The sequence below is a fragment of the Stegodyphus dumicola genome, chromosome 7, assembly GCF_044657685.1.
Source record: "Stegodyphus dumicola isolate Sdum_Otavi_A_Nest chromosome 7, ASM4465768v1".
In the NCBI taxonomy this organism is placed as follows: domain Eukaryota; kingdom Metazoa; phylum Arthropoda; class Arachnida; order Araneae; family Eresidae; genus Stegodyphus; species Stegodyphus dumicola.
Genome location: NC_140774.1, coordinates 59,748,824 through 59,764,368, shown reverse-complemented (window position 1 = coordinate 59,764,368; position 15,545 = coordinate 59,748,824). Strand labels below are relative to the sequence as shown.

General features: G+C 31.2%; 1 protein-coding gene and 1 long non-coding RNA gene across 15 annotated transcripts in view; one reads left to right on the top strand and one right to left on the bottom strand.

Moving 5' to 3' along the window:
• Positions 1-15,545, bottom strand: part of LOC146996204 (cullin-5-like) — a 181,800-nt gene that overhangs the window by 62,619 nt on the left and 103,636 nt on the right. For 9 of the 12 annotated variants that reach the window (XM_085820301.1, XM_085820299.1, XM_085820296.1 and 6 more), the window contains one exon: positions 11,580-11,679. The exons of 2 other annotated variants lie outside the window; for them this stretch is intronic. In XM_085820301.1, coding sequence (XP_085676427.1) covers positions 11,580-11,679 — 100 coding nt within the window. Of the gene's footprint in view, positions 1-11,579; positions 11,680-11,912; positions 11,957-15,545 lie in introns of those variants that run through there. One more of the 12 variants, XM_085820298.1, reaches the window with a different exon arrangement.
• The window catches only part of LOC146996205 (uncharacterized), a 244,862-nt gene that overhangs the window by 135,209 nt on the left and 94,108 nt on the right, over positions 1-15,545 (top strand). The gene's annotated exons all lie outside the window — the stretch shown is intronic.

The following is a 15,545-nucleotide window of genomic DNA, read 5'->3' as shown; positions in this document are numbered from 1 at the left end:
TTAAATTATTTATGTTTTATTTATTTAAAGAAAAATAAATCCTGGTGCACCACAAAGTATTACACGAGACATGCAAATCGTAAGTAAAAAAGGCAAAATTGTAAGTAATAACATCAGTTTTCAATAATACAATGAAATCATACACAAAGAGGAAAAAAAACACACACAAAAAAGTAAATACAAAAGTATAAAAATGTATAAAGAAATCTTTTACAATGTTTAAAATAAAAGTCAACAAAATCGTTGAAAGCTCAGTAGGCCAAAAAGATTAAATTAGCAACGTAAATTTCCCTTCTCTATTCTAAAAATAGTAACCCCTCTCTGTACTGCGTCATTTCGAGACTATTCTATGCCATATGATTCTTACGTAATTATGATGATGTAAATGGAACTAAAACTCAGCCAGCCAATAATAATTTTACACCAATATTGACTGTCCAATCAGAATGCTTTGAAAACCAAAACTAGCTCAGTTTGACTTAGATTTCATCCTGAACATTACGCACTTGCTTTCTATGCTTTGGCCTGGCCACACTGCAGTCTGTCTGCTTTTTCTTTCTTATTGCAAATTTATCTAAAATGTAAAATCTCTTGGAATAGGTACAATCAATGTGCCAACTTGATTTTCACCGCAACATGTTTGCTAAAATAAAAAATGAAGATTTAAACCTGCATTCGCCTCCAATTTCCTAGTCATTATGGATCAGCACTTCTACGCTATATTATGAGCACAAGGAAAAGCCGGAACACTGTCGAATTGTGCTTAGATCCATATTGAACAAGAATTTTGATTGCATAGTATCTAAAGAACTTGGCAGTCGTGGCAATTTTAATTCCATTTTCATTTGCAATTGATAATTTGTTGCCACAATCACTTGGCACTCTAGTCGTGCCTTTCCACAGAAGATTTACATTTTTGATATTGTTGAGATGGAAAGCAAGCCAGCGAAATTACATCTTAGCAGAGTAGAGAGCAAAGCTGAAGTGCATAGTTATGCAAGATGGAAGCACACGAAGAGAAAAGTTTTGGTTTGCAATTCGGTGATTGGCAAGAGGCATCTGCATTAAGGGTTACGTAAGATCGCATGATTAATTTAAATGATGCAGTTTCGACTTAAGTGCTATTTTTAGGACAGATAGATGAAGTTTCCAAATGAAATAGAAAATAAAAGAGGTTATAGTGAATTAAATTTAGAAGTTTGCTTTCATATTTTTTTATCTTACATATATATATATTTATTATACCTTATATAGATATATATATGTAAGATATAATAAAATATGATGGCTACTACACTGAGAAATAATTGGCAGCCTCAGAATGACTATTCTAAATTTGGTGTTCATCCCCTAAGTTCATCTTTTCTCCCAAATTTGAGATCTCTCCAAGATCATATGACCGTTATATAAACAGCTTGCAAAGAGAACTAAAACCTAAAATTAACCAATTGTGCTTGGCTGTACATATATGTACCTGCCTAATATAAATGCTGCTTCGCGTGCAATTATGTCATTCATTTTCATAACTTCTCTTGCACTGCAAAACCTCTGTGCTGCTATGCATAATTGTCCTCCTTTGTTCCTGATCTAAGATGACATAGTATGGTGTCAACCTATGTACACTGCGCAAAAAAAAAAAAAAAAAAGGGGGGGGGACAGTTCTATATCTGCCTTTTCGGCTGAGCCGATTCACAAAATTCAAATTGTGTTCTTCATGTCTCAAAAGCGCGACTTAGGATATATATTACATTTATATATACAGTAGACTCCCGATTATTCGTAGGCGAATTATGCACAGAGCGGATTATCCGCGCATGACATAAAGTTTCCCCCCCCCCCAAGCGTAAAGCAAAGAAAATAAAAATGTTCACAAAACTGAGTAAAATGTTAAATTTACTAAACATCGTGCTTATTTATGGCAAAAATATCCCAGGCCTTCTCGGAACCTTACCCTCGGCCCCTATGATGAGTAAGTGATTACTCAGCCTTGCAGTGCTCGCTTCACCACCCTTTCTCATCTTAATCTTACTGACACATCCACTTCCTTTCACTCGGCATTGTTAGTTTAAGCCTAATAGTGTTTGCGAACCAGTCCGAGTTAAATTTCTTTTGATGCGTCTTTTGGCTAGTTGACTCGTTCTAAGTAGCGACATGGAATTCGAGAAATTGAACTTCATTGGGAGAAACTTAGTGGTGAATAACAAGCAGCCGACGATTTCCACCATGAATTTGAAGAATTTGTTTTAAAAGAACAGCTATCTTTTGAACATATTTACAATGCCGACAAATCGGGACTTTTGTGGAAATATCTTCCCACTCACACTTTAGCATCTGAAAGTGAAAGTAAAGCAGCGGGTCATAAAAGCAGCAAGGAAAGGATCACTATCATGTCTTAATGTAATGCTACCGGTGAACATAAACTTAGACTTTTTGTCATTGGAAAGTAAAAAAAAAAAAAAAAAAGAGAGAGATCTTTTAAAGCCACAAGGATAGAAAATTTGCCCATTGATTAATTTAACCCCCCCCCGATATAATGTAAACAGTTCCGGGTGGTGAGAACATCGATGCTGAAAACATTAACGAGTGGTTGGAGTGTGACGTCAACGAACCTGACTTCGAACACTTGATAGATGATGAAATTGTGAAGACGGATTACTGAGCTATTTGGAAGAACAAGACGACACAGAGTTGGCCAAGAAACTTATGCTACGAAAAATGCAATCTCAGATCAAGAGAAAATGCTTCCAACAAAGCACTTTTCTGTTTTCATTAACAAAATGCATTTTAGGTTAGTTTTGAGTGATATACTAAAATATTAAGCATTAGTTAAACATTTCCTGCTGTTTATTTTCCGTTTTATTGTACATAAAACAATTTTTCAAAGTTGGAATGACTGTTTTCTCTTTTGCTATACCCGGTTTTAGCTTTTTTCGGATTATGCGCGATTTTCGTTATCCGCGGCGGCCGCACCACCCTATTCTGCGGATAATCAGGAGTGAACTGTAGCTCTATTCTAACACAGTTATTTTGACACAAAATTGGACTTTTTCTGAAATAACATACCAATTTTTTTCCATATTTCGATTCTACGACTCAAATTATGCCTAAATATGAAATTTTGTTAAATTTGTTGGGAAATTTACAGAGAAATTCACAAATTTATGTTTGTGCTTTTTTTTTTTTTTTTTCAGTTTGCAGGAAGAATAGTTTACTTGACGAACTTCTTAATATATGGTAACCTATTTTCCTTTCCCTTGAGCGGAAGAAAGTCACAATCGTTCCTTTTTTCAAATAATGTTCTTTATATTATATATTTAATTATAACTGTTATTACTTCAAGTAATTTTTTCTTTTCGAATTTCATTTTAATTGTTTAAGTTGCATGGTTTCTTTCGAATAACTGTTTTAAAAATTTCTATTTACCCATTCGATTTGGGTAGTTTCAATAAAAGGTGCATCATTTATTTTCTTCAGATAATTTTCTTTTTAATTTTTTTTTTTTTTTTTTTTTCTTCTTTGCCATAGTTGTTGTTTTAGGTAATTTTTAAATTTTCAGACTTTTATTTTAATTGTTTGTGTTGCACTGTCTTTTCAGATAATTATTTTAAAATTTTCTATTTATTCATTCGAACTGAGCATTTTAAATATATTTATTAATATAAATTTTTCAGGATTTTATTTTATTTATTTAAATTGCATTTCTTTTGAAAGAATAGACTACGATGCATCTGAAAATTGAATATATTAAAAGAGAAAATACAGTAAAGCACAGTTAACACGCCTTTCAATGTTCCGTTTAGAAAAGATATATAAATGAGAAGGAAGTATAATCGAGATTTTAACTTAGGGTGACTTGCATATATTGCTTTAAATAGCTTTAACATTGTGCACATTGCTTTACACAATTTTATCATCCTAAATTTAGTTTCTTAAAATGTTATTCATACCTTAGTCAAATATTTTATTTTTGAAATTGCAAGAATCAAATATATCATACGATAAAAAAGTTTTAAATAAAAAAAAATACTAATTTAATTTTTTCCCCCTTAATGGCTTGCTTTTTTTCTTCAGGCATTCTGCAAGTATATACAAAACTGTCCAACTTTTCGAAACACCTTGGTATTTCTGACGCCAAATTCTCCTTCAAATTTTTGCTTATTTTATTTTCTTCTTTCCTTCTACATTTATTTTTAGTGCTCACACAAGAAAATTAAGATTTTTCAATTGTTACACTTCCATAAATTTTGCATTCTTGTCAAATTTTTTAAAATATCAATTACATCAATTGCGTTTCCAGCTGAAGACACTTTTTCATTTTCTAGACATTTTAACTATAAATAAAGTTTAAAGCAAAGTCCAAAGTATAAATATTTTAATTAAAAGATTTTTTGCTAAATGACAAAGAAATAAAATACTCGAGCAGTGTTTATTCTGCACCACCGAGAGACTGATTATTATATTGGCTGCAAACAAACTAAATCATATTAAAGATCATGTTTTTTATACAATTAGTAGAATTATTTACTTAAAATATTCTTTCTAAGAGAATTAATGTAAAAATTTATATATATATTAAACTGGGACATGACCCAAACTGTCAACGTCCTGTTGCTTAAAAACATTGTGAAAATAAACATTAAACGAACTTTTTCAGTTTTAGACAATTCAATTTAAATGCACTTAAAGTAAAGTAGCAGACAATAACATGGTAAAGGTAAAAATTTACTAAAAACACAAATATTTTTTAAAAAAGGAAGAAATTAAAAAGAAAGTTAAAATTTTGAATAATATCCATAATTTTAAGAAAGTAGCTTTTCATATAGTATTAATAAATATTTATTACGAATCTTTGAGGGAAAAAATTTCATATAATTAGTTCTCCGTAAAACTTTATTTGAAATTTAAGGTTAAAAATAGCTGTGGCAATTCACTATAACAAAAAATCCATAAACCACATTTGGCGTTAGAAAATGTTGAATAAAAAAACTCTAATTTTTTGTAGATATGCTTAGCTTGGATAACTACACCTACTTTAAGATGGTGGTAAAATTTTATGGGTCATAATTCAAAATTTTTTTTCAAAAAATTTATAAAAATTATTTAAAAATACAAATTTTAAAAATAAATCATAAAAAATGGGTGAATTTTATTTGGAATGAACCTAAATTTCGAAACGAGAAAGGAAAAATAAAAAAAGTTTAATAAAAAAAGAGATATTAATAAATATATATCAAATGTAATTAACGTTAAGGAGCTAAAATTTTGAGAGCTAATTTTTTTAAAAACTACTCATACGATTTTTACAAAATTTTGCAGACTGGCATAATTTGAGCTGTAGAATTGAAATACGGAAAAAAATTGGTATGTTATTTCAAAAAAGTGTGATTTTGTGTCAAAATACCTATGTTAGAATAGTGCCATATATAAATCTAATACATATCCTAAGTCACGCTTTCAAGACATGAAAAACACAATATGAATTTTGTCAATTGGCACAGTGGAACAAGAGTTATAGAACTGTCCCACCCTTTTTTTGTGCAGTGCACATAAAAATTACTGTTGCTAACTATGATATAGAACTATCTTGTGTACACAAAAAACAATTGGATGTGCATTATCATGGAATAAAATTATGGTTTTTAAGTGGCCACATCCGCATTCGAGCATCACCTTTTTAACTAGGCAGTTAAGCCTCTCCAATGCAAATCTGTTGCAACCTTTCTTTCTTCAAATCAAAATATCACATACTCGTATATACATACAAAAAATAAGAATTTTACATTCAAACTCACATACAATTTATATTTTAGCCTTCCTCTCGAAAAACAAAAAGAAAAATGAACTACAGTCAAAAGTCGTTAATTCGGACACCCATAATCCGGAATGATCTATAATCCGGACCTCAAAGCTACAAACTTTCTGTGCATGCGTCGCATTGACGCATGCGCGTAAGACCTTTACGGCTGCGAATATGCTTGTGCGCGTATGCAAAATATGTTTACGAGTGCGCGTTTAATGTACAATGGACAGTATAAGCTAAGCTAAAATTATCTATTTCAGTTAATGTTGCACATTGCGTTGTTCCTTAATCTTCAAATTGGATCCGGCTTATTATTTTTTGCAGACTATTAGAGCAATTTTATAAAAGTAAGCTTGAACTTTCGATTATGTGAAATAGAATTTCTAATATATATTTATTAATATGTAAAGGATCTACAAAGCGAAAGTATGTTTCGAAGTTCATTAAACAAAAAGTGGAATTGCTGCAAAAAATGGATAAAGGCATATCCTTTATTTATCTAAACTTTAACATTTATTTATCTAAACTTTGTTTATCTTTAATGCCAGGGTGTGCAATGAATTGGAAGTTGATCTGTCAGCACTATCCTTATCTTCAGGGCAGATGTTTTTATTTTATTTGGCTTATAATTCCTTATTAAATGTAGTATTTCATCTCGATGTACTCCGTCTTTCATATGATTTAAATCAAATTCCTCGTTATTATAATTCGCTTCCGATAGCAAAGAAAGTGACAGAGGTTATTGAAAACGGAAAAATTTCGATTCATAAATTAGTCAGTAGACACAGCAATTACAGGACTTGAACAATGGAACTTTATAACTGAACAAGAAATTATGTCTGTTTATAGAATTAAAGAGAATGTATTATCACATAAAAAACGAAGCAACTTAAACAACTTACATTAAAAGAAATGTTTAATAAAGTAAACAAATAAATGTTAAGCTGCTTTTTTTTTTTTTTTTTTTTTTATTTTGATACCCTTTAGATCATAATTGTTCTTTATTTCATAAATTACGGTTTCATATTTTTAATTTTATAATTTCTGCATGCCATCTTACCAGATTTAAACTGATGATCTATAATCCGGAAAAATCGATGATCCGGAATCGCCGAAGTCCCGACGAGTCCGGATTAACGACTTTTGACTATTAATAACACATAACCATAGACAGCAGCTTGAAGAGAAATTAGTAAATGAGAAAAATTTCATAATTAAGATATTCATAAAATAAAGAATAAAGAATTCAAATACATTACGAATCAAGACTGGAAACAAAAGAGAATATTCAGTAATAAAGCGAATATTATCAAAAAGAATTTGCAGCTGTTAAGGCAATTTCAACATTATGAAGTGATTTTAAATCTTGAGATTATACAGTTTTTCAAAAACCTATAATTCCTACATATGTAACTAAAATACAAATAGTTCACTGCAGAGCTTGGTTTTGCAGCCATAAGCCAAACAGAAAGCAATTTTTGTATTCTTTAATGAACATAAAATAAACTAAAACAAAAAGAAAGGTTTTATTTTGATAATATAAAAATTCAAATTTTTTTTTTAGTTAATGCATTTTCAAAAAGATGAAAATTAAATTCAAAAATCAATATCGTTTATTTAATAGGGAAAAATTTACTCACAAAAATAATCAGATACTTTAAGTAATAGTAAAAAATTTACATTGTTTTTGCTTCTTAGCCTTTCATGAGATCACCTTTACACTTGATCACTTCATTTAATCTTTGGTCGCCCAAACGGTATAGTGGTTAGGGAAGCCCACTACGGTACCGAAGGGCCCGGGTTCTCCGGGAAGTCCAACCTCTCTTTGGAGTAGGCTCTCGAAAGCATTGTTCCATGTAATATGAATAAGACAACAACAACATTTAATCTTTGTGGCATTGATTTTACGAGTTTTCTGTTATTTTTTGGAGTATTTTTATGCCACTCCTCTTGGATTACTGCTATGAAAATATGCTCAATTTTCAATTTTTGTTTCTAGTTCCTTCCAAATATGTTCAATAGGATTCCATTCTGGCGATTGGAATACTGCCTTAATTACTTTTGGACACTTATATAACAGCCAGAGTCTAATTGTGCACAGTATGCTTTGGATCATTGCCCTGGTAGAATTTGAAACTATTTTGAACAGTAAGTTTTTGTGCTGACGATGCCAAATTTCACTTCAAGATGTCAAGGTACTTATACTGATCCATAATACCATCCATAAACTCTATACTACCAACACTGGAATGTGGCATAGATTCTCCATACCATAACTCATACTCCTTCATGTTTAATACTTGCTACTAAGTTTTGCTTTCGAAACTCTTCTTTGAGTTTCCTACACACCAGCACTTGTCCAACTGAGCAAAAAATGTTAATTTGCTTTCATCAGCAAACAACACTTTTTTCCAGCAGTCAGGTGTCTTTTGTTTCATCAATTTTGTGAAAGCGAGTTGAAATTTTCGATTTTTTCTTTAACCAATATAAAATTTTCTTCTTGCTACTCGCTTCTACCTACAACTACCATGATACTGCTCCAATACCAATACTCTACAATACCAATGCTCCAATAATACTATCCTACAAATTGCATTACTCTTCTTACAGTTTATGGATTTACACATATTCCATATAATTCAAGAAGTTCCGCAACAAGTTTAGGAGCACTCAGTCTTGATTCCTTTTAATATTCCTTAGAATAAAATGCTTCATTCTATAAGAATAAGATAACTTAAATGGTCGTCCAGGTTTATATATATATATATATATATAAGTAAATAGGCAATTTTTCTAATAAATTTCCCTTTCTTTTGATGGAAATCAATAACTAATCTGTGAGTTTCTAACAATGTTCCCTTTCACTGCAAGAATACATTAAAATAACCACTGCAAGAAAAACTAAAATAACAAACATTTTCTAAAAAGAAAATTTGAATTAAAATAGCAAATGATTTTTAGATTTTTGCCTAGTTTCTTTATTCTAATTCCATAAAATACTGTTTTTTATTTATTACAAACAATTTTAGTTAGAAATTATGAAAATGCCCGATTAATTTTGTGATATCTTTTTTCCCCATTTCAGCCTAAAATGCTATAAATCCTTTGAGAATATATAGTCAATAAAATGGAAAACACACAGAAGTTCTTGTCACTCAATAATACTCCCTAACTTTTGAAAATATCTGCACAACTCTTAAACATCCCAAACATAATTTCACAGATATAATTTCATTTGAAAATAAAATTTTACAGTTGTCTCTCAAACATAAGGACACTAAAATTAAATAAAATTTGATCAGGAAATTGCTAAAAACAAAATCTGCAGCTTGATGAAATATATGGCAGTAAAAATAGCAAAAGCAAAACATTTAATTTTTTTAATTTACTATTTAATTTTTTCAAATTAATTTAGTACAAAAACAGAGCTAAGAAAATATGAATTCAAAGGGAATATTTTTTAATATTTTATTTAAAAGCTTTTCTCCTATTACTTACAAAAATTTATAGTCACCGATAATTTTTGTGAGACACTGTATGAAAAAATTAACATGAAACACAGTTTAACAGTTTTAGTTTACTTCAGTTTTCTAAAACTGAATACATGAATACATCAAAACTGATAATATTGACATTCATAAATTAATGGGAAAGAAAAACATTATTTGATACATATACAGATAATCCTACTTTATATCACTTTTTTCACAAAAAAAGTCTTCCATACCACATTTTTCAATTTATGAAAGAAATCTAAAGAGATTTGGGGGTTTCATGAGAAAAAAGAAAAATGTAAAAATAACATTTGCTGCTTCTTTCAAAGCATCAGCTGGAGAAAAATATAGCTTCGACTGCAAAAAAATATGCAAGTATACAGAGTTTTGTCTACCATTTTGATGATCTATGATAGATTTAATCATTCTAATGCTGTCATACTTCCAAGTCTGTAATACGAGCTATCAAATACTGACTTTTAGCTTTGAGGCACATAGATAATTGAGCCACAGTCATGTTGACCTGGTGAATAAAAATGACAATTTTTTCTCTGTCCACCAATATTTCCTAATTATTACAACCTCTGCTATTTAAACTGTGCCTAAATTATTGCCAAACAAAGAGCAGCCCTAACCATTCTGAATTTTAGTCCACCTGCTATGAAAAGAGGTTTGAGTAGAACTGCTGCTTTGGCACAATCCATTAACTTGAGGGATAATAGATTTAAAGTTGTAAGTTTAAGCATTTATATGGAGAAATTCTTGGGATCAGTAAATGTTTTTGTGTCTACATTCAAAAGAATCATGGAAATATACTAGTTACAGACTGCATATGAGATGTAAATATGTTTGTTGCACACGTTCTTAATTTTTTCTTGATTAAGACTCATTGATAATTATCTGTGCACTGCTTAAATAAGGGGGATCAACAAGGAAGTACCCTTTTACCACAGTACCCTGTATTGCCTACCAGTTCCCCTTTTGACTAGTGATGAGTCGGTACTACCGAACCGGGTATTTTGTAACGGGTACTGAAAATCAGTACATCCAAGTACCTGTTACTTCAGTACCGAAATCGGTACTTTTCGGTATTCGTTACTTTTGTACCGAAACGGGTACTTTTTGGTATTCGTTACTTCTGTACCAAAACGGGTACTTTTCGGTATTCGTTACTTCTGTACCGAAACGGATACTTTTCGGTATTCGTTACTTCTGTACCGAAACGGGTGCTTTTCGGTATTCATTACTTCTGTACCGAAACGGGTGCTTTTCGGTATTCGTTACTTTGTAACGAAAATATGCATCTCTTCTCAGTATTTCGGTATTCGTTAATGGAGGATCGATGAGGGTTCAGCTCACTTCGGTTTTGGTACGAGGACAGTAGTATCTGGTTGTATTTGTGAAATGGTGATATGCGCTCCTCTTGTCCATGAATAGTCTGCTCCTCAGACACTTCCGTAGTTGATATGTTTTCTGATATTCAAAATCTTACTCCGTACAGATAAAATCAAACACGTGGTGACGTGGCAGAGTTCCTTCAGTGCACAAAATCGTTATCAGTACTCCAAATCGTTACTAGGGCACTTCGGTACTCCAAATCGTTACTAGGGTACTTTGGTACTCCAAATTGTTACTAGGGTACTCCAGTACAGCAAACCGTTACTAGGGTACTATGGTACAGCAAACCGTTACTCCGGTATTTCGTTACTTCGGTTCTCCAAATCGTTACTTGGGTATTCGGTACTTGAAAAAGTAATGGTTACTTGAGTAACGGGTACTTGTCTGTACCCGTTACTCTCGTACCGGGTACAAGAATGTACCGAAGTTGCCCATCACTACTTTTGACACAGCTTAATTCAAGGTTGTCATTGCTATTATCTCTAAACTCCTATATTTTTAGCTACCGTCCCAGTTCAGTTTACATGTTATTTCTGTTTATTTTGACTCTGCATACTATTCTTATTTTTAGCACTAATTTAAATTAACTTAGTTGATATTACTTAACAGTTCTTTTAAGGCCTCAAAAGTATACAAAATTTGGTCATACAATGATTGATAATTACCTTTACACTATACGCCTTTTTACATCAAGTATGATTGAACAAAATTGCTCTATTTTCATAAAACAGATAAAGGCTGTATATAATCCTTACCATATTAACTTTGCTTAATAGTTTTCTCAAAAAGGTAATTACAGATACCTTTATGCAATAAAAAAACTATACAAAATATTAAACATTAGTCAAAATTTTATACCAGAAAAAAAATATGAAGCTATTACTTACAGATTGAGCTTGTGGAGTAAAATCTAGGATATGCTCCTGCAAACTCTGATACAATTTTAATGCACTGTTATCTTTACCAAGGCAAACATTATGTACCAACCTATAGAATAAAAAATTTTTTAAAAATTAAAAAATTTTAAAAAATCTACCTCAGTAATTATTATTTTAGCTCAAACCAATACAGTTTAATATTTCCAATCTGTACATCATTCCATTAAGTACACCTAAACATGCAAAATTCAAGTCATTTACTTTAATGTGTATTATATATAGATGATGCTTGTTATGACAACTATAAGTAGTATTTTATAAACTGGTGTAAAACATCCTTACCTGATGAAAATATAATCAATTCCTTTCATTACATCATAGCTGGTAATTTCAAAATATGAAAAAGCGGAGAATCTTGCAGAAAACCAGGAGTTGCCAAGAAGTGGTGTTCTTTTTTTTTTTTTTTTTTTTTTTTTTTCTGGGCAGCAATGTCATTTCAAAATAACTCCATATTAATTCAAAATTTTTTTGTAATATACTATTGTGATTGACTATTGAGCTATTTATAATGTGTTTCTGGTGTAAAATATATTAATATTTAATTAGATATTCTACATTTTATATTCTTTGGCTACTTCAGTTTTATATTTTTGTAATGTGAGAAGATCCTGAGCAAGGCAGAATTTTATTTAATGACGTACTTTTTCAGTAGGATGAAAATAAAATGAATAATTAATGTTCATACTACAGTCAAAAGTCGTTAATCCGGACTCGTCGGGACTTCGGCGATTCCGGATTATCGATTTTTCCAGATCATAGATCATCAGTTTAAATCTGGTAAGATGGCATGCAGAAATTACAAAATTAAAAATATGAAACCATAATTTATGAAATAAAGAACAATTATGATCTAAAGGGTATCAAAATTTACAAAAAGAAAAAGCTTAATATTTATTTGTTTACTTTATTAAACATTTCCTTCAATGTAAGTTGCTTCGTTTCATGTGATAATACTTTCTCTTTAATTCTATTAAACAGACATAATTTCTTGTTTAGTTACAAAGTTCCGCTGTTCAAGTCCTATAATTGCTGTGTTGAGAATACCGACTAATTTGTCAATCGAAATGCTTTCGTTTTCAATAACCTCTGGGTCACTTTCTTCACTATCGGAAGCGAATTATAATGACGCGAATTATAATGACGAGGAACTTGATTTAAATCATATCAAAGACCGAGATGAAATACTACACTTAGTACGGAATTATAAACCAAATAAAATAAAAACATCTGCTCTGAAGATAAGGATAGTGCTGACAGATCAACTTCCAATCCCCAGCGTGAAATTGATAAACAGATTTCGGATTTCAAAACATACTTTCGCTTTGTAGATACAAATTACATATTAGTAAATATATATCGGAAATTCTATTTGACATAATCTTTCTAATCTATCATAATCTAATAATGACGTTTCTGCCCCCCCCCTCTGCCGCAGAGCAGTGTGAAATTGATAAACAGATTTCGGATTTCAAAACATACTTTCGCTTTGTAGTAAATATATATCGGAAATTCTATTTGACATAATCGAAAGTTCAAGCTTACTTTTATAAAATTGCTCTAACAGTCTGCAAAAAATAATAAGCCAGATACGATTCGAAGATTAAGGAACAACACAATCTGCAACATTAACTGAATTAGATAACTTTAGCTTAGCGTATAACTCCGTTACACATTAAACGCGCATGCGCACAAACATATTCGCAGTGCAAGGGTCTTATGCGCTCCCGTAAACGCCTGTGCGCATGCGTGAACGCGACGCATGCGCAGAAAGTTTGTAGCTTTGAGGTCCGGATTATGGGTGTCCGAATTAACGACTTTTGACTGTATTATGTAAACAAACTTACTATATGTGAATAAATTAAAATATCATTTTTTCATGTAAAATAAATTAAACATAAATATTAACTGATTAAATGTTGCTCGAATCACGATGAAAAGTTCTGTAAATACCTACAGCAAATTAAGACAAATCAAATAAAATTTAATAGGAAAAGTTATGCTGAAAATCATTAGAAGTGAAAGAATGGAATTAGCCCAATTTCAGTTTCCTTTACCTAATAAACTGCATTTATTGGCAGGAAATGTTTTACTTTGTAAAAGATAAAAATTTGAAATCAGGAGATATAATGAAAAATTAGGAATTTCCTTCTAAAATTGGAAGTTGGTAATTATGTAATACAGGGTATCCAGGAATTCTTTCCCTGCTTATAAATATTCATAACACATAAAATATGACATAAAGACACATACTTTTTTACCTTGAATTGCATGTAACATATTCAAGTTTTTGTGTACTTTTGTGTGTGTAGTAAGTTTTGTGTAAATTTATACATGTGATTCTTTCATTGCCCAAAGAATATCCAGGTGATATTTCAATTCCATCCTTGTGTTGGTCAACATTACATGAGAGATGGATGTTATGACTTCAGTAATTCTGCATTGTAATACTACAATACAGGCATGAAAGCGCATGTTGGCAAAAAAAGCTGAATAACGCGCGGACACAAAATTACACAAAAACTAATTGCGCACGCGCGACCTCAAAAAAAAAACACATTTTAATATAAAAAGTATTAAACATATACATATAATTAAACTAAAATAATACTTGTACTTACTATTTTGCTATTAATTTTATCTTGTAAAAAAAAATTAATAAATCACCAAGAGATTGTAATGAATTAACCTTCTTTAAGATGCTATTTATGTAACTTAATTTAACAGTTGATACATGAATACTGTACACAGCATTACAACACACTAATATACATATTTATGTTATATATTACTGCCCATTTTCAGGCAATAACAAGTTTTAGAGATAATATATAACTGTTACTATAGCTCTCAATTATCTTCAATAAACAGTACTTTGTATAACACCAGAAAAAGTAGTCATATGAGATAATATAGTTACAAAATAACATATAGTTAAAGGAGGAATACAAAAAATAGCTATTTTGTCTCAGTCTCACTCGATCCTGATTAAAAATTTTTAGGGAAAAAGCTTTTTCTTTTTTGCTACTTTTGCAGCCAACTTTTTTAATTTCCGTTTGCGAGTTTGTCTCGATTTCTTTTCAGCAGCTTTCATACAATCCATTGATACTTTTTTATTTTCTTCTTTATTTTCTGCAATGTTTAATTGCTTTTTTTTTTTTTTTTTTTAGATTCTCGCTCCTCCTTTTTAATCTCTAGCTCTTCTTTGTACAGTTTATGAGCATTCCTTAAATTTTTACATGGAGTTTTGTGTACTGGAGAATGCATGTGGTTATCCTTATGTCCGACAGATGGCACCAGCACTGATGGCTGAAATTATTGAAGTCAGCTCTTGTTTTACGGTTGGTTGCTCTTCTTTGATTCGATATCCTGCGCATCTAGTTCCGCCTTTCCACATAAGCCCCACCTACTTCGTCTTGATGTGAAACAACGTATTTCGTGATCTCAGCTCAGGCAAACTCGAAAAGTTCGCAACAAGGAGTGCCCACGTTTGATCGCTAACCCAGCGTAATATTATACGATGGCATGATGTAAAGTTTTTTTACAAAGAAAAGAGGAAGAAAGAGAGCATGTCCTGTATTTACCTCCCCACACAACACCACGCCGGTCGCGATTTTTCAACGGTTCTGCATCGATCTCAGAAACAGCCTGGGTGATGTTCAAAAAAGCGGAATTACGCGAAAACACAGAAAACTTTGATACCTGTACAATATCATTCACTGGTGTCTAGTAAACCTGGTCCTTGACATAACCGCAAAGGAAGAAATTCAGTGGTGGTGTCTGGTGATCGTGAAGGCCAGTTTATGGAACTATCCTAATAGGCATGGATATCTAACCACCACTAAATTAACGCACTATCTTGTGGAAAATTAAGTCCAGAATATCCCAAATCTGTGGCACAATAAGTAATTGCAATAT